We start from the raw sequence: 19,500 nt of genomic DNA, 5'->3' as shown, positions 1-19,500 counted from the left end.
GGGGGGGACAGGAGACGGGGGGGGGGGACGGGACAGGAGAGGACAAAAACAAACTGCCTGAACAGTTTAACAATAAGAAAATAAACATTTAAATAAATAAATAAATTATCACAAAGAACGCAGAAAGAAAAAGATTCAAAACACAGGAGAACCCGAGCTGCATCAAGCGTCTCCGTCTCTGTCTCGTGTCTCCATCTCGTGTCTCCGTCCTGTTTCTCTGTCTCGTGTCTCCATCTTGTGTCTCCCTCCCGTGTCTCAGTCTCGCGTCTCGTGTCTCCGTCTCATGTCTCGTGTCTTTGACGTGGACACAGGTCTTTGTCTCAGAAACCCCGAGCCTCCTTCAGGGCGTCCCTCGGAGTCAGATGGGGACAGTTTTCTCGCTGCGTGTCAGAAATAAAACGCCTCGGCGTGTCCTCCCGGGTCTCACGGCGCGGGAAAGCAGCGCCATCACGAGCATCCTGGTTTCCAGCCGACAGGAAGCTGAAAACTGACTCTCAGCTACTACCACACCGCGGTTCAGCTCAGTCTGTGAAACCAGCTGAATTACAGGCATGAGTTGGCTGTGGCAGCCATTTTGGGTTGGCCAAATTAATTAGTTCATGACGTGAATTTCCACTGGTTCAGGAGATATTTTGCTAACAGACATCATTTCTGTAGATCTTTATTTTTTAGAACGTGCAGAAAAGTGATGATCCTGAACCGGATCCCTGTGGAACGAGGATCAAATAAATTAGAAAAATTAATTTTTTTAAGCATCTCGACTGAGAGCGTTAGTCCAAGATGGCCGCTCATCTTGGCGTTCGCTCGTTGTTTTTCAGGTTTGATGAAAACTTTGTGATTTCTGCTCCTGAGACGATCTGCGGGCGACATGCATTCCCTCCAGGAAGTGTTTTATTTTTAATCCGTTCTGTTCGTTATTTTGGGGGAAACTCCGACGGCTGCAGGAGCTGATTAATCCGAATCAGCAGATTTAAAAGCTGACAGGAAGTAGGAGGCATGCAGCTCCAGCTCCTTCCACACCTCCAACATCACATCACATTTGTTCAAGCACATTTCTCCTGGTTCCATTGCCGTTCTTCACGCAGCGCCTCGCTGTCAGAACTTGATGCGCGGCGCATCAAGTCGGCTTCTTTTCATGGAGTTCCTTTAATCTTAGAGACGTGCATAACTGTTTAACCATGTTTGTGTGTAAAGCTGTGATCATTGTAATCTAATTGGTTGTTTATTCTGTTGTCCTGCATGCCTGCCAGTGGATTATAAAGGTGGGAATGGCTGTTTTATTTCGCCCTGCTCCTCTGTAAATTGTCGAACGGTTCTTGCCGGTAATTCGATAGGTGACCAGTGTAAGAGTAAGAAGCCTTTATCTGCTGCCAAAGCCTGCATACCTCAGATACTGCCATCCAAGTTCAAGCCCAGGCTGCTGCCACCCGGTGGCAGGAGTCAGGACTGCAGCGTCAGACACCCGAAGGCGCACAGCTGCGAGGACCTCTACACGGGCCCCTGTGAGCCGGACTGTGATGGACCCGGGGACCAGATCGGCAGGCGACCGTCGCTCTGCGGCGGCGACGGCGCTCCTGGCCTCAGCGATGATTCCCCTGCGATCAGGAGGAGCATTTCGGAGTTTTCCAGCCTGTACCGGAGCATGCATCACATCCGGCGGCCCAGCTCCGTGGGCTGCAGCCCCCATGGCAGCGTCCGCAGCCTGGCCTCCCTGTTTGAGAGCGTGAAGGCCGACGGCGAGAGGTCGGAGGCGGACGGTCACGTTCCACGGGACAACGTGTTGTCGCGGGTCAGCGAGTTTGAGACAATCATTCAGAGGGCCGTCCCGGCTCCGAACCGCTCTTCCTCTTTGCCCACTCTGCACAGTCCCAGCCACGGTCCCGCCCGTCCCTACATGGCGTCCGCCGTGTCCGCCGAGTCCCTGCTGGTTGGCGACAGCACGCAGACAGACGTCTGCTCCCTGGTGGAGGCAGAACACAAACCCTCCAGGGTGGAGGTCCCGGTCCCAGAGCGTGAACCTGAGGAGGAGTCCCCCTGCACCACCGAGGCTGAGGTGGAGCAGATCTTCATCCACCAACATGAACCAAAGACTCCCCCGAACCACCATTTCCACCACCACCACCACCACCTCCTGCACCACCTGAACCATCAGCACCTCCTCAAACCCAGCAAATGCAAAGGCTCCTGCCCAGCCTCCTACACCCGCTTCACCACCATCCTGCGGCATGAGCGGCAGCAGGCTACGTCGCATCAGGAGAAGCCGCCAGCGCCAGAGAAGAAGACCATGCCTCCCGGAAACCTCTTCCTCATTGGGCCGGCTCCTTTCCGGTTACGCAAGAACCTGCAATCCCAGCAAACCCGAAGGACGCTGTTAGCCACCAGGGTGACCAGAGGCCCCCAGCGGCCCTGCAGCCTGTCCCCAGAGCTCAGACCCCTCATCCCCCAGCGCCTCTCCTCCCTGGAGGTCCTGGAGAAGCTGAGTCACGAGGAAGGTGGCGGCACCAACCACCTGGGTAGCGAGCAGGGCGGCTTGGACGCCAACGGGAACCTCCTGGCAGCTCGGCACAGAGGTTGCTATTTCCATCCCTTCACCTCTGTCACCCTCTCCCCTCTGTGGTCACTCATCTGTCTCGACCCAGTCTCCACCTTTTCCTCCACAAAGTGACGCCGCCACCTTCCATTTCCAGTCTGTGTGGTGTGTTTAAGTTCAGAGCCCTTTCATTTCACCCTGAATGAGTTCAGTCCCCCAAAAACTCATCGAAACACTTCAGTGACTGTAGGAGGTTCAGGAAGCTTCTGGTAACAGATTTATAGATACAGATCTGTACAGACATTAAACCAGGATCTCACTGAGTTGCAACTGTTGGCGGCGGAGTCTCCAGATCGTCTCAAAATGTTCGTAGAGTCACAGAGACTCACAGTCCTTAAGTTTTGAGCGTGTTTGTCTCCAACTTGTCTCAGTTTGGGTTTTGACTCCTGCTTGGGACAAAAATCCTCCAAGACTGCAGTCTGAACGTCTAAAACCTCCACTGGAGATGAGTAATTATTGAGAAACTGGTCCAGATCTGCCCAAAGCTGTTCTGTGTTGTGGTCTCCTGAGATGTCCTCGTCAGGAGGACAGCAGAGGCGTGTGGTGGTCCTGCTGTCCTCTCATCCAGGTTAAAAACAAGATGAACTGGGATTAAAAAGCAGAGGTTCAACCAGATTACAGCCGTGGCTCTCTGAGCGATGGTGACGAGTCTCCTTTGGACCTTCTGGCTACCAAAGGTTCAAGACCACAGTTTCTCTGCAGACCTTCTTCAGGGTTCGATGTCTTCTTCAGATCTTGACGGTCTTCTTAGTTCAGTTCAGGAGCTAAAAGGTGGAGATGATTTAGAGGCTGAAGCATGTTTAGGTTCCATCCACGGTGATGGAGCTCAGGATCATCTCCTCCAGCTGCAGATGATCAGGACTCCGAGGTCCTTCAGCCTCCAGTCAGGCTCAGGATGAGGAAGAGGTTTTTGGTTTTAGGTTAAAGTAAGATCAGTTTCTGTCAGGATGGTGGGACTTTGTCAGCTTCGTGTTTTCTGGGTTGGAGAAGAACATCTCTGATACTTCCTGATAGATTCTGCCTCGTCCCCGGGGTTTCCTGCCTCAACGCTTCTTCTGTAATAAAAATCAACCGGCTTCCTGTCTTCCTGTCTTCCTCATCCTTTCTTCACGGGATCCTGCAGCAGATCAGATCATAAACGAGGGCGGGGGGCGGGGGGGTGGTACAGAGCGGCTTGCTGGTCGAAACATTAAATTTTAAATCCAGCTACCCTCAAACAGTCGCAGCCCAGTGAGATTCCACTGAAACACCTGCAGAAAACATAAACCTCTAAATGAATCTGAAATATAAAAGCTGATTACTGAGATTTAATGTTCAAACTGTCATTTAGTTTCCCAAACAAAGAATCTTTCCTTCTTTGAACTTCTGCTGCTAAAAAAGGAGAAAATCTAAAACTAAAGCTGAACATCAGAACTTCCATGGTGTCATGTTTTCTGATTTTTATTCTTTTCATTTCCTGACCAGTGGGTTTGATATTTTCAATCCTTTCTTTTGATCATGAACTCATGTTTGGACATTATTTCCATTCTGTGCATGCAGGATTGAATTTAGCTTTTCTTTTCTTGCTGTTTTTGTCTTGGTTGTGCAGAAGATGTGTTCATTTGAAGTATGCATGATGTGTTTTTGATTTGCAGTATGACTACATGTGTTTGGTTTTATAGTTTGCATGCTGATAGTTTCTCTGTCTCTGTGTCAGACTCCTCTCCGGCTCACGAGGAAAGTCAGGATGAAGTTCTGAGGAGGCGTCATGGAGACAAAGAGGTAATTCAGTTTAAGATAATTTGGTTTTCCAGCTCGTTTAATAAGGAATGTTGTGCCACAGAGGCTGTTTTCCACCAATAAAAAAGAAGATATCTTGAGGGAAACATCGGTTTGTTCTGGTTTCCTGACAGAAAATCTTGGAGGAGCAGCGGCGGCTGAAGCGGGAACAGGAAGAGGCGGACACGGCGTCAAGGCGACACACGAGCGTCGTCCCGACGCATCATCAGTTCATCACCAATGAGCGCTTCGGAGACCTGCTGAACATCACGGACAACACGGAGAAGAGGAGGTCGGGCGTGGAGGTAAAAACAAAGATGGAGGCTGCAGGCTGGGGGGAAGAACGATGAACAGTTAATATCTTACCTGTTGCAGACAGCTCTTTGAACGAGTTCAGTTTGGAGGAATAAGGATTAATTTGATCCTCAGCTCCAATCTGGAAACTTTCACAGACTCAAAATCTTACATTTAAACTTTTAACCCGTTTTCCACCTAAAGATCATGACGTTCCTGCAGGAAGTGCTACAGCTAGCTGCCGCTGTGAAACAGACAACGATTTAAAGGTTTCGGAAACAGCTCAGAGTCTTAGCTGCGTTCAGACTAGCCGTTAGCTCATCAGTCCTCCAATCTGAGTTTGTTGAGGAGTGATCTGTAACAGGTAAGATATCAACTGTTCACACCTGGAGCAGCTTCTTCATCGTGAACCTTTTTAAAGAATAAAAAACTAAACGGACTAAATGTCGACACTTTGAGCTGCGGTCATAAAACTGACACTGGTGATAAAATAAAAACCTGACCCTGATTCAGCTGTTCTGTCTCCACAGAGAACCCCGGCCATGGCCCGCTTCGACTTCAGAGCAGAATCCTTGAAGTGAGCCCAGATGATCAGAACTAAAGCCTCTCATTGCAAAATATCCAACATGAAAACAGTTCGTCCTGATCGAAGCCAGATATGCAAAATGCAGGTCTGCATTCAACGTAAACAAAGCTGAAACTGTCAGACTTTGTTTCCGTTTTTGACCTGCTTTTAAACACGTAAAAAGTTTTCATTTAAAGACGAGATGAGAAACGAGCAGTTTTCATGACTTTGCAATGAAACAGTTTTATTAAATGGAGTCTTCATGTCGAATTTATTGTTTTTATTATTTACGCTTTTAGGGAACTCCCGTTTCAGAAGGGCGACATCGTTTACATCATCCGGCAGGTCGATCAGAACTGGTATGAAGGCGAACATCACGGACGGGTCGGCATCTTCCCGCGAAGCTACGTCGAGGTCAGGTTTTAAGGATTTAATCCGTTTCTGTCGTCTCAAGCTTTTTAAAGATGGCCGTTTGAGTCGGATTGTGTTTTCTCGGTGGTGATTTTGTCGTTCTCTTTACCCCGCAGCTCCTCCCGCCAACGGAGAAAGCTCAGCCGAAGAAAAGCGCGCCGGTTCAGGTTCTGGAGTACGGAGAAGCCGTGGCCCGATTCAACTTTAAAGGAGACACGATGGTGGAGATGTCCTTCAGAAAGGTGCAGAGGACTCGTCCTTTCTGAGGACAGGAAACTGATCTGGACTGAAATGATTCAAATCTGGTTCCTGCTCAGCTCCCTAAAGTTCTGGTTCTGGTTCTGGACCGTTCTGCTGTGTTTGGGATCATTGTCCTGTTTGTCACATCTGACTCCAGAATCAGCCCAAACCATCAGCCCTCCACCACCGTGCTGACAGCTGCGGTGCATTCTGGGTAAACATCTGTCCTCTGGTCCGGTTCTGGTCCAGAAGTCAAAGCGAAGTCGAGTTGTTTTCAGAGCGGAGAGGCTTTGACCTTTGACCTTTGAGCTGCTGTAGGGGCTGAGCTCGTTTCTCGGTCCCCTCTGTTTTTCAGATTTGAATCGTTTCAGAACCTGATCCGGTCCGTTCGGTCCTGACGGACCTGAAGGAGGAGGACTTGTATGAACATTCCTGAACGTTCTGATCGCTGTGACCCCGCAGGGCGAGAGGATCACGCTGATCCGCAGAGTGGACGAGAACTGGTACGAAGGTAAAGTGTCAGGCACCAACAGGCAGGGCATCTTCCCCGTCACCTACGTTGAGGTGCACAAGCGTCCTCGAGTCAAAAACGGCGTGGATTACCCCGACCCGCCGCTCAGCCACTCGCCGCAGCGCAGCACCAATGCTTCTCCTCAGGTGAGGAAACGCATGAAAGTCAGAAACGAAGAAGAACTTTTTGTCCACATCAGTGGGTTTTATGACCCCTCCTCTTTAAATGTGTCTCCTCCTCCATTTTCTGTCTCCTCCAATAAAAAGCTGAACCGTACCCGCCTCACCACCTCCCCCCTGCCTCTCCCCCACTCCCCCCGGCGCTCCGTGTCGCCCGAGGTCCACGCCGTCTCCTCGGAGTGGATCTCCCTGACGGTGGGAGGCGGAAGCCCCCCCGCCGCGCCCACCCCTCCTCTGCCGCCGCTGCCCACCGTGTCCTACCGCTGGGGCGAGTACCTGCCGCCGCCATACTCGGCCAGCCCCGTGCCTCACGTCAGCAGCAGCCCGTACTGCTCCTCCCCCGTGGCGTCGCCGTCCGCCTCCCCGCTGCCCCCGCCCTATCCCCCCAGACCCAGCTCGGCCACGCCGTTCCTCACCTTCACGCCGCCTCAGGGGGAGGACTTCTTGCTGTCCCGCAGCGTGAGCCCCTGCGGCGGGTCGGTGCTGGAGGGCTGGCTGACGGAGGGGGAAGGCGTTGCCCCGGGCAACAAGAGAAATGGCCCCGCAGAGGTACCGTCTGCATGGTGTGCGGTGCTGCATCCCGGCTCCGCTGGTTCCGAGGAGCCCGAGTGGCTTTCAGCTGCATGTCGTTGTGCTCACCTCTAACCTTCGGCGCCAGCGTGTTGCTGTGGCGTGTTTCAGGCTCGGATTCAACAGGAAGTACCGGCGACGGGACAGGAAACCGTCAGAACCTCTCCGGTCTCAAAGACGTTAAATTCTGATTGATTTCTTTACATTTACAGGTGTTTATAAATCGACTGCGACTTCAGGAGTTTCTTTAAATTTATTCTGCTTTATTTGTTCATTTCAGCTGAAATGTTCCAACATTCCTGTTCGAGGTGCTACAGCTAGCTGCTGCTGCCCACTTTGGATTGTCGTCATTAATAATAATAAACAAAATAATAAACCGGAGATTGGATTTATTTTCAGACGGCAACGAGACGTCCTGTCAGATTTAAACTCCAAACTGTTCAAAGTTCGATATTAATTCTGTAAAAGTTTCCTTTAATCATAAAAGCAGTTATTAAATAATCAGTTCGAGGCGACGTCCAGCCGGCTGCAGATAAATCCTTCATGTTTCGGTTTGTCGGCGATCACACTTACATTTTTAAGGATTAATCTGAAAATGTTTCCGTTTCCTTCAAAGATGGAGAGTTTTTGTTTTATAGCGGTGACATGTTTGTAACTACGGCAACACGCGGAGCCAAAAAGCTTTGATGTTAAAGTGTGTGTGTGTGTGTGTGTGTGTGTGTTGCAGGTTGTGAGGAACGAGGCTGACCATCACGGCCGAGGCTCCAGAAGCCCCGTCCTTCCTTTGGACATCCAGGACAACAACAACGTCAACTCGTTCACGGTAAGACGGAGAAACGACGTTTTTCACTAACATCCCTTTGATCTGGTCGGGTCTCCATGTTTGACACGTCAGACGGATCCTTCTGTAGCTTCAGCGTGTCAGGAAACATCGTTTTTACCTCCTGCAGCGCTCCGTGTGACAGAAAACAGCCGAAGCTGCAGCTCAAATCAGAGAAACTTCATTTTCCTCAGAAACTCAGTCCGAACGCTGAAACTGAGAGACTGAAACAATAAAAATGGTAGCTAGAAGCTAACGGTTAAAAAAGACTAGCTAAAAGCTAAAAGCTTCCTTCCTCCTGCAGGGGTCACAACAAGCTGGGCTCGAACCCACAGCCTCGAGATGACGCTAACCGCTGAACCACCGAGCGACCGCACCCCGGTGGCTAGTTAGGAGCTAAAAGTAGCAGAACAGTAGCTAGAAGCTAAAAGTTGCAGAACAGAAGCTGTAAGCTAAAAGTAGCTGAACAGTAGCTAAAAGTAGTGGAACAGCAGCTATGAGCTAAAAGTAACAAAACAGTAGCTAAAAGTAGCTGAACAGTAGCTAAAAGTAGCAGAACAGTAGCTATGAGCTAAAACTAGCAGATCAGTAGCTAAAAGTAGCAGAACAGTAGCTAGAAGCTAAAACTAGCAGAGCAGCTGCTAAAAGTAGCAGAACAGTAGCTAGAAGCTAAAAGTAGCAGTTTTAAGCTTTTTATTTAAAAAAAAGTCTAAAAGTCTCAGCAGCCATCAGCTGAACGAGCCGAACGTTTGGCTGTTCAAACAGCTAAAGCAGCAGAAAGTCTGCAGGAGCAGTTTGTGTCCAACGAACGTACAGAGAGAATCTATCAGCAGGAAGTGCTGAGTCATGGTTTGCTCTGTCAGCCATGTTTTGGTACAGGAAGTGCTGAGTCATGGTTTGCTCTGTCAGCCATGTTTTGGTAGAGCTGAGGAGGAAGTGCAGTTTAATCTGTTTCCTGTGAAGCTGCTCGCTCACCCTGACTAACATCCTGTGCTTTCCTGTCTTCATGCTCCTCTCCGGGCTCCTTCCTGTCCTGTCCCCCCGTCTAACCTCCCCCGTCCTCCCTCCCGTCCTCCGGGACGCCTCTGCCAGGAGGCGGTGTGTAATGAGATCTTGAACATTGCTGAGACCTCAGTGAGATACTGCAGCACGCTGTCCCACCGTACCGACGCGCTGCACCGGCTGCACCCCCACCCCAGTAAACAATGTCTCATCATTTCCCAGCAACCGCTGTCCCTCAGCAGCAGCCCGGAGCCGAGCCGCCTCAGCTGTGGAATGTGAGTGGGCTCTTCTCGCCGTTACACTCGACTCTTTGTTTGTTTGTTTGTTTGTTTGGTTGGTTGGTTGGTTGTTTTAGCTGCACCTGCAGTCAGAGTCGTCATAATTTAAGACTTTTATACATTAAATTAAACAGAAGAGCTGAAACATGTCCATAAGTTCTGAAGGTTCTCAGACTTTTAATCTGACGGGGCCTCTTATTAACTTCCTGTTAGTGATCGTGATTGACTGCAGCTGATGGTTTCTCTTTGCCAGCATAAAACAGATTTGTCTGACAGCACTCGTTGGATTGGCCGTCCCTGTCCACAGTGTCCCTGTCCATCAGTGTCTCTGTCCACAGCGTCCCTGTCCACAGTCTCTGTCCACAGTGTCCCTGTCCACCAGTGTCCACAGCACTCCTGTCCACAGTGTCCCTGTCCACCAGTGTCCACTGCACTCCTGTCCATCAGTGTCACGTTCCCACATTAACCAGCCTCGGCCTCGTCGAGTTAAAAGGACACGTTAGAACCTTCAGAACCACCAAGGAACCTGTCTCTGACTCGGGACGTGTCTCCGTTTGTCCCACAGTTTCCAGGCCTTGTACGGCTACGTGCCTCAGAACGACGACGAGCTGGAGCTGCAGGAGGGCGATCTCGTCAGCGTCATGGAGAAGTGCGACGACGGCTGGTTTGTCGGTGAGTCCGGTGGGGACTGGGCGGGGCCGGGTGGGGGCTGGGAGATTCCTCTGCGCTCGCCGCGTCCCGTTAATCTGTCCAGGGTTTCCGTAAAACAACAGGAAGTGCGCGACGTATCGGGTCTCTAACGACTGACAGCCTAACGTTTATAACTCACCTGCTGTTTCTGAGCTCAGGTTGTCTTTAAATCTTGTCTTCGTGTCCACAGGGACGTCGAAGAGGACGAAGCAGTTCGGGACATTCCCTGGGAATTACGTGAAGGAAGTGAAGCTGTAATCCTGTCTAACCTGCCGAGCTTTGGAAGCTCCTGCTGCTGCGCATGGCTGACAGGTGGAGTCATTTAGCCCCGCCCATGTATTTTGTTTGGGGAAGCGATCCGTTTGGACACGCGGCGAGGACGGAGACGGACGGATGGACCTCAGCGCCGCTCGCTCCGGGATCCCACATCGACCCGGTTGGCCGAACTCATCCGTCTCCGTGTGTGGAGGAAAAAAAGACTAACTTGTGTTGCACAAACGATAGCTTCCACTTAATAATTTTATATTTCACGAGTGTTTATGTAGCGCCTCGGCGAGAGGACGGAGCTCACCTGAGGAGGACTTTAGGTCCGGGTGGACCGGTTTGTCAGAACCAGGATCCAAACCACGAGTCTCATTTGACGTGTTTCTGGGAATCAGACGTTCCGGACGCTCGTCGTGGGATTTATTTCAAATTTAATTTAAATTTGATTTCTTCTTCTTCTAACGGGACGAGTCGTTTTCAAAATCAGGTTTGAATTTATTGTGGATTTTCTCCATAAAGGCTCAAATATATACATACACCCCAGTAACGTCCCTCAGCAGGTGTCTCCTGGACCTCCAGGTGTCTCCTGGACATCCCGGTGTCTCCTGGACCTCCAGGTGTCTCCTGGACCTCCTGGACACCTGGTGTTGGACCTCCTGGTGTCTCCTGGCAGAAATAATTTAGTTGGTTTCGAGTTGAAGAACTTGGAGGAAGTCTTCTTCTTCTTCCTCCTTCGTTATTCAGCTCACTTCATGCCACAGCATGATGCTGCCACCTCCATGCCTGACAGTTAGTTTGGTGTTCTCAGGTCTTGAAGCCTCACCTGGACTCCAAACGTCCTCCGTCCTTGTCCCCTCTGACCGTCAAACGTTTCTCCAGGAGACATTCGTCCCGTCCGTGTGGACGGCTGCAGGTTTAAGTCCAGCTTGAAGGTCTTTCTTGGTCCTCCGTCCGTGGTGATGTAGAACTGCAGTCAATCCTGATCGCTAACAGGAAGTTAACAGGCCCTTTCAAGTTAAAAGACCTTCAGCTCCAGTTGTTTATCAGCCGTTTGGATGAAAGAAACTCCTCAATCCTTTCAAACCTGTGCAGCCAAATATTGTTTTTAGAAAGAATTAAAGTTTTATGTTGGATCATCGTTCCACCCAAGTAATTCTTTTAAAGTTAATCCGACATTAATGTCCACGATGAGGCGAAGCTCGTCCAATGAAACGGTTTACATTTGAATTTTATTTCTCATCGACTCCGTGTCTTTAGCTCGGTGTAATCTGCTTCAGTGTTGCCTTATTTTCTATGCAAACGTCGCCCTGCAGTCGACGGCGCAGCGGAAGAGTTAACTCCGCCCTTACGTTGCTCCGCTCCGGGACTGCGTACGTGCAAACTATTTATTTGCCCTTTTAATCGTATTTTGACTGAATATAAAACGAACGGCGATGCCTTTAAGGGGCGGGGCTTGGTAGCTCTTTCACTTCCTGTTTGGTCGTTAGGAAGACCCCGCCCGACCAACAGCAAGTATTTGAATTTGAAGCCAGGAACGTGTAAAAAGCACATTAAGGTTAAAATAATGTTCTTATTAACATGTATGCAGGTGTGTGTGATTAAGGGTGTGACGGTACATTTATTTTTACCACTTTCATCTCGAACAGGGCGCTCGTTTTATCCTTTTATTGCTTTCTGCTCACCGACACGACAGAAAAAACAGTTTCTAAAGCACCTTACTCAAAAGCAAAGCAAGAAGGAGTCATTCAGATGAAACGAGGATTAACGCCAACATGTGGAAAATCAGAAACGGTTATAATTATCAGTAAATGCGTTTAATTAACTCCACTTATTAAACAAACTCAGCTGATTTTATATTTTCTCATTAGGTGATGGATTTCAGTTTGTGTTGCTTGTTTTGCATCAATTTTAGTCCAAATTAATTAAAACAAACTCTCATTTTTAGACTGTTTTCTAAACAAAAGACATAATTCTCAGTTCGGAGATTATTTGTTTGACTCGTGACCTTAATGACGCCGTTTGGATCAATAAGACGGAACAAAATTACTTTTCTGTTTCCTAACTTTCCAGAGAAGTAACCATTCGACCGATCTCACCTTGGTGTTTACGACCTGCTGCCTTAGAGTTTATATAGTGCCAATTCATTACAAAAATCATCTCAGGGCAATATACAAAATAAAAACGAGCCTAAATCATAAATCCAGTTCCTACACACAGTATATAATGAAATAGATTGGATTTGTCGAACTTTATCGTTAAATAAAACTGAATATAGCTCATTTATCCCCTGCTGACCGATAATTGTATCTCATGGCAGCGTATATAAAGAGGAGTGGTCCGAGCGTTGAACCCTGAGGAACTCCACGACACAAGGGTGAATTATTTTCATGTTTCCACTTTAATGAAACGCTTTAACCCGAACCTGAGCCTTCTCAGAGTCTGACGGGACGGGCGTCGAGGGTTGAAGTCAAACCGCTGCTGTTACGCCTCTGAGCCGCCAGGGGAGGTGATGGCGTCGCGGCTCGAGGCGGTCATGTCGTGATGACAGCCGCTGAGTTATAACCCTCGACTCGATTGATGATTTATGATTTTATAACAACCCAAGGTTTCATCTTTTCGTCTCCTCTCTGTTTTTATTTCTTCTCCCTGTGCTGAACTCTCATCCCTAACATATCTAACCGTGGTTTCTTTGTACCGTTACACCCTTAATGTGTGTGTTTGTATGAATATATCAGCCTAAAGGAAACTAAGGGGCCTTCCAGACGCAGCGATATGTTTCCCTTGTTGTGGTTACAGCCGTAAAGTCATCAGTCCTTAAACTGAATCATAAAACGGAGGCGGTGGCAGGATTTACTCCGCTGGTTCAGCTTTAATTTCTTTGAACTCTGACCTTAAAGAAGCGTCTTCCTGTCGGAGGCTTCAGCTCCTCTCTGTGTTTCCGCTCATGTCCTGCTTTCATCCGTGTCGTCTTTCCGCTCGTCGTGTTTGCTTGTTTTAACACGTCGCTGTAGTTTATGGGTCGGAGGCTGAGCAGCTCTTCTTACAGCTCTGAGAAGCTCCGTGTTTCCTCCTCGATTTAAAAACTGTTCAAGTCTGTCTTGTTTTGTCTACAGTGTTAAAACTGGTCTGGAAACACCACGTCTGAGATCCTCGCCCGCACTGCCAGGATGGTTTTAAAAGCTCGGTCCTGTTGGCGTGAAATACGCTGAGAAACGATGACACTGCAGACCATTTCGCTGTTTTTACTGTTTTTTTTCTGCCTCTCGGTTCAGACCAGTCCTGTAGTCATTAAACTTTATTGTGTGCAGAAATATTTAACACCGCCGGTATCTCACTTGGCTGTTGGAGTCTCTGAAATGTCTCAGAACGTTGGCGAGATTCTCAGTTTCCTGTCACAAATCAGAGGATTCTCACCTAAAATTTGCACATGTTGAAAATATCTGTGCAACTACTCCGATGATAAATAATCCTCGGTCCAAATCTGCTGCCTTCATTTCTAAAGTTCACTCCAGGAGATGAAATCGTTACCGAGAGGCGGGCAGGGAAATAATGTGCGCGGCCCACAATACAGCACACAGAAATGCGCTAAAACCGTCAGAAACTCACGACTAACTAACCTCCAGGAGAAATACGGCCTAAACTGGGAGAAGCTGTAGTAACTGCAGACAGTTTTGGGAGAATCTTTAATTACTTTGTCTGAGTTTAGATTCGTCGATGAAGATTCTTCTCAATAACAGTAAAAATAAATCCGGAGTGGAGCAGTGCAGGCGGGGCTTAAAGTGTAATTTGGAGTAAAAACTTTGATTCTTTGGCTCTAAAAGCTTATTTGTCTTTAATCTCTGTTGCCTCTGATTCCCTCTGTATTGTTATTTTTACCTGAATGTCGTACAATCAGTGCTTTCTCCTCTGTGGTCGATTCCAGCTCGTCCTTTTTGCTCCTGACCACTTTGCCAACATCGTGTAAAGATTGGTTTGATGTGTTTCACCACAGAAGCCTCCACTGCTGGCTGTGTTTGACTTGCATGGTGTTAAATAGCAAAATGTTTGTTAAAGTAGTTTATTTTTCACTGCAGAACAGGAGAACGCACCACGCAGTCGGTAAATAAGTGTTTTTTTTTGTGCTCCGTAAAGCATGAAGGGATGAATGAATGTATGAATATATGAATGTACACTAACATGTAAAAACCGAGCAGTTTGAGGACAGGAAGGGTTGTAAATATGTAAAATAGAAAAGGCTGCAAGCCTCAGAGTGACCTCTGACCTCTGATTATTTTTCTCCTGAAGGATTCGAGACGAAGCGCGGATCGAACGTGACGCTGCCTCAGAACCGTGCCTCGTTGTCAGATTATTGAATTTGAAGTGTTTTCCCATCAGTCTGACGAGGAGACGTTTACTAAAAGACTCGTCCGTTTCTGTAGCAGAGTGTGACACCGAGCTTCACAGTTAACGATTATTAATCTGAAGAAAGGACTAGTTAAAGACGCACAACCTGCACCAGGTTTGGTTTGTTTGCTTCTATTTGCAGTGACGTTACACTGACAACATTAAAATAAAGATACTATACACTGCTGTGACTTTGGTATTATGCAATATTTAATAAACAGTTGAAACTAGTCTGTGTTCATTTATTTACCAGCTCAGGATAAGTTTATATTTATAAAAATAAATATAAAGGCTGTCTGCTCCTGTTTATCGCTCTGATTTCAGACGACTTCCTCCTGCAGGAAACTCCTCCTCATCGTCACTTCGAGCCGGGTCAAACTGGCAGGGGCACCAACCGGGGGGGGGCAACCCTTTAAATCTGCTGGCCCCCCCACCGGCCCCCCTTCATCCTCCTGAGTCCTGAGCTTTTGTCTGGTGTGGATTATTAATTTCCCCCAGCTGTTTGGATTAAATAAATAAAATAAATGTAGTTATTTATGTTTTCCTGCGGTTTAGTACTGACTGACCGGGACCAAAACGTGACTCCTTTACTCCCAAATCTGAGTATTTTTTCAAATATCCTCTTTCTGACAGCAACATTAACAACAAAGAAAGAAAGAAATTCTGTTTTGGTTCTGGTTCGGAACCGTTTCCGGATGTGTTTAAAGGTGGAAATGTTTTTTTGCACATGACAGAAAACAGTTTTCTGCTTCTTTCACTTTGAAAACTTCAGGCAAGACGTTTGCACAGATTTCAGGAATATTTGATGGTAAATGTTTTGTTCTTAGCTCATCAGTCTGGTCAGAATTAAAATATTTCTCCAAACTAAGTTCAGTCAAAGAGCCATCTACAGCAGGTAAGATATTAACTGTTTGGAACTATTTGAAAGTGTTCAGTTTGTTTGGCTCTTCTAAATCGACCCAAGCTGTGAGTCTTTGGGTGGAGTTTAGTTTGTTTTTGCTTCTGTTCTGCATTAAGATATTCCTCTCAAGGTGTCGACAGATGTTTTGTGTATAAAGGAGCAGATTGTGACAGATGTTTTGTGTATAAAGGAGCAGATTGTGACAGATGTTTTGGGTTCTAACTCTCAGCTGCTTGTCTCCCAGACGATGAAGGGCAGCTCGTTGAATCGGGGGTTTTGCGAGCCCAACATGAGAGTGCGTGTGTCGTTCGGTCTCTCTGCCCAGGCATTTTCCTCTACTTTCAGCAGAGCTCCTGGCAGGAATTCAGGTTTTGGGAGTGTCACATTCCACATCCTGGGATTCAGCTCTACCATAAATGGTAAGCTCGCACAAAACAGGATGACACAACTTCATCCCCGAGAGAAACATGAAGAGGAGCCGCTCTGCTGCAACTTCCAAAAACTTTCACTGTTTCAGGAGTAGCTGGGCAACACCACTGCTCATTTATTTATTCGCTGTATTTGTGTAGCTGTGTTGTAATCCTAAAAAGTGCCACTTTTGTCATTTACTAGTAAATACTGCCAAATTAAAAGCCTTAAAGCAACAGTGAGTTTTAGTCCACAGCAGTTTGGTTTGTTTGTTAACGTTTTAATGCAGCTTGTTCCTTTAGTTTTAATTTTTTTAACTGAAGCACAGAATAAATGTGAGTTGAGTCCATTTTGGTGTCTTTATACAATTATTAATTATCACAAAGGACCACAAACACAATATTTACAGAGGAGGAAGTAATAGAAATAGTAAAATAGAAATACACCATTTAATCTGTAAATTAGGATGGTAAAACAGAACATAATAAATTAAGAAAACAGTGTATTTCTACTAAGCAGACCTGACTTCCTGGTCTTTAACCAATAAAAACTGAGTGTGGGATCACGTGACCAGAAGTAGCTCTTTTCCGCTCGCTCCCAGACTGTAGTGACTCATCCTCCCGAATTCACGATCTTCGTCCGCTCAATTATCAGCTGGAAGCGTCGATTCGTCACTCAGGAACCCGAGGGTCCACCCCCCCTCCCCCGAACCTGGGCCAGGCGGACTCGGAACTGTCGGCAGGACCCGAGCCGGAAACCAGAACCGCCGCAGTACCAGCCGCAGAGCACCGCCATGCCTCTCCGGGTTGAGATGGAGGGTCCCGGGCCCTGGGGGTTCCGGCTGGTCGGGGGCAAAGACTTCGAGCAGCCGCTGGCCGTTTCCCGGGTGAGTGGACCGAACACCTGGACGCTTCGTGTTCGCTTCGCGCTAACCTCACCTGGAGCTCACTGACGCAGAGTTAACGTTACTTTACCGGGAGCTAAAACTTCAGCTAGCTTTAGCTTTAGCTTCAGCTTCAGCTGTAGGTGTGTTCCGTTAATTACCTGAGTCCGGCTTAAACTCGGGTTTAACCCCAGAAAACGTAGATTTGTGACTTTTTACTCGAGTTAATTTAGTTGTTTTGTTGAAATACCTTTAATACCTGAGGCTGATAAGCGGCGGCCATTTTAAGGGACCATCTGTGTTCCTTAAAATCAGGAATTGTTTCGTGTTTTAAACTAAAAAGACTCGTTCTCTGTCCAGCTGACAACAAATGTTCTGTTCTTTACTGTGAATCTGTTAATAAATGTTATATAAAACAGGTTTGATCTGATAAGAGCTGAAGAGATGCTGAACAGAAAATACTTTGGCTGATTTAAGCTGCAAAGAAGTTATTTGTTTAAGCTGCTTTTTGGCTGTTAAGTTGTTTAAAAGTGTTTATTTAAAAGGACAGAGTTCAAGCAGCTGAAACTGAATCCTTACAGCTAAAAGGAGCAAAAACCCTGAAACTTTAAACCTTTTTTTAACATCACCCAGTTTTTTTTGTCTGCTAAATGTTCAGCTGTTTTGTCCTCGATGACATCATTCTTAAAGAGACAAAGCCCCGCCCCCTTTGTCCTGGCCCGGTCCAAATGTTCTGTTCTCAGGTTCTGAACCTTGAAGGTAAAACCCGGTTTGTAGCTGAACTTCAGCTCCGTTTATCTCGATTATTTGCTTTCTTTGTCGTTTAGTTTTGTTGAGGGAAAAATACCCGAATCCTGTATTTATATCTTTATTTTTGATCAGATTTAGTCCAGAAAAGCTCAGTTTTTTTATCTTCCTGTGGCTGTGGAACGTCAGCCGGTGGTTCTGCTGTAAACGTTCTCCTGCTCCGCCCTCGGAAATGTGGCGAGGAATTTCTGGAGCTCCTTCTGTTATCTCGATCTTGATTTCAGCTGAAAACTGCTCCGGGCTTCGCTGCTGTTTTACCGTAAACATTAAAACGATGTTTGTGTTGAACAAACGGGACGTTTTTATTCAAATTTCACTGATAAGTGATATTTTACATATTTACTGGCTCTTATTTCATGGCTCTTTAGGAAAATAAGTTTTAAAATATCCCCACAAAAAAAACAATAAACTCAGAGTTTTAATTTAGTTTGTTTTAGTTTTAATCTGTTTGATGTCAGTCGAGGTTCAGACGGCCACCTGGTGTTTTGTTTACATTCAGTGCAGACCTGCACTTTAACGGCGTTCAGGATGACCTTCAGAGTTGGCGCTGAGCACCTGTGTTCTGTGTCGCAGGTGAACCCCGGCAGCAAGGCGGCGCAGGCCAACCTGTGCACGGGGGACATCATCCTGTCCATAAACGGAGACGCCACGGACAGCATGACCCACCTGGAGGCGCAGAACAAGATCAAGAGCTGCGTGGAGGAGATGGTTCTGTCCGTGGACAGGTAGGTGTGAGCCAGGTGTCCGATGATGTCACGTCTGTTTACTCAGCAGAGGGGGCGGAGCTACCTGTCTCACTGTAAACTGTGCTGCTGTTAAACATACCTGTGCTGACAGAAACAGGCGAAATACGACACGTTTAGCTCAGTGTCTGAGTCAGTGCTGTTGGTTTCACAGTTGGCTGTGGCAGCCATCTTGATTTGGATTGACTCCAAAAGTTAATCAGCTGTTGGTGGACTTTAAATGACAACTTCCTGAAAGTTTCGTTAAAATCTAATCAGCCGATAATCAGCAGATATTTCGCTAACAGACTGTTTGCTCCTCAGGTCAGAATCCAAGCTGTGGTCGCCGCTTTCCTCCGAGGAAGGAAAGAGTCATCCATACAAGATGAATCTGGCGTCCGAGCCGCGGGTGAGTCTCCGCCTCCGTCTCCAGGTAGTCGTGGAGTTCCTGCAGCTGTTTTCTGGCCGAGCCTGTGAAGGCTTGTGGTGAAGGTGTCGCTGCCAGCGGTGAAGTCATTGTTTGCTTCCCAACAGGGCGTTTCCTAGGAGACGGTAGTTTTATCACCAGCCCCACTTCCTGTTCAGGCCGGAGTGAGACGACGACCCGCCGGCGTTTCCTCACAGTTTCTAACAAAAAAACACCTTTCAAGCATCTGTCAGAAACCGTCCAGACGGTTCTGTTCACGTCCGGTCCGGTCCGGTCCAGGTCACTTCCTGTCGGCGGGGCTTCTGCACATCAGATGCTGGAAACGTGTTATTTTTGGAGGCGTTTGTGTGATTTCCACCATGAGGCATGAGCTGCGTTTGTTTGTCCACCATGATGGCATGTGTGTGTGTGTGTGTTAGTAAAATACTAACCCCTGGACGTCTGCATCTGATTAACTTTTGGAAGAAATCCAATCCAAGATGGCTGCCACAAGAAATGGCTTTAACTCTAAAGCTAAACCCTGATGTAGCAGCTGAGAGTCGCTGACGATGTTTTAAAGATTTAATCAAAATGGCTCCAAGTCAACATCAGTCTGAAGCTAAACATGAGGGGCAGCGGGTGACAAGCATTCCTCTCAGGAGCTCTGGGTCTTTAATTTATGAATTAGGTTTTAAGACAGATGTTCTGATGTCTTCAGGGTCACAGACAGATGTTCTGATGTCTTCAGGGTCACAGACAGATGTCCTGATGTCTTCAGGGTCACAGACAGATGTCCTGATGTCCTCAGGGTCACAGAC

The 19,500-nt window shown here is 47.6% G+C and overlaps 2 protein-coding genes across 2 annotated transcripts in view; both read left to right on the top strand.

Annotated features, from left to right (window-relative positions):
- The window catches only part of LOC108240655 (sorbin and SH3 domain-containing protein 1), a gene marked incomplete at its 5' end in the record, with an annotated part of 24,492 nt that extends 9,707 nt beyond the window's left edge, over positions 1-14,785 (top strand). The window contains 12 exon segments of the mRNA XM_017424268.3: positions 1,251-2,570; positions 4,287-4,351; positions 4,483-4,653; positions 5,173-5,219; positions 5,507-5,621; positions 5,735-5,860; positions 6,321-6,515; positions 6,636-7,097; positions 7,846-7,941; positions 9,031-9,215; positions 9,784-9,890; positions 10,099-14,785. Coding sequence (XP_017279757.3) covers positions 1,251-2,570; positions 4,287-4,351; positions 4,483-4,653; positions 5,173-5,219; positions 5,507-5,621; positions 5,735-5,860; positions 6,321-6,515; positions 6,636-7,097; positions 7,846-7,941; positions 9,031-9,215; positions 9,784-9,890; positions 10,099-10,166 — 2,957 coding nt within the window.
- Positions 14,786-16,479: 1,694 nt separating this feature from the next.
- The window catches only part of pdlim1 (PDZ and LIM domain 1 (elfin)), a 6,791-nt gene continuing 3,770 nt past the window's right edge, over positions 16,480-19,500 (top strand). Inside the window, exons 1-3 of the mRNA XM_017424228.3 lie at positions 16,480-16,750; positions 18,128-18,279; positions 18,601-18,685. Of these exons, the coding sequence (XP_017279717.1) occupies positions 16,658-16,750; positions 18,128-18,279; positions 18,601-18,685 (330 nt within the window). The 5' untranslated portion in view covers positions 16,480-16,657. The remainder of the gene's footprint in view (positions 16,751-18,127; positions 18,280-18,600; positions 18,686-19,500) is intronic.

The sequence above is a fragment of the Kryptolebias marmoratus genome, linkage group LG22, assembly GCF_001649575.2.
Source record: "Kryptolebias marmoratus isolate JLee-2015 linkage group LG22, ASM164957v2, whole genome shotgun sequence".
Lineage (NCBI taxonomy): Eukaryota > Metazoa > Chordata > Actinopteri > Cyprinodontiformes > Rivulidae > Kryptolebias > Kryptolebias marmoratus.
The sequence above is the reverse complement of the archived record's forward strand: the minus strand, read 5'-3'. Positions and strand labels throughout refer to the sequence as shown.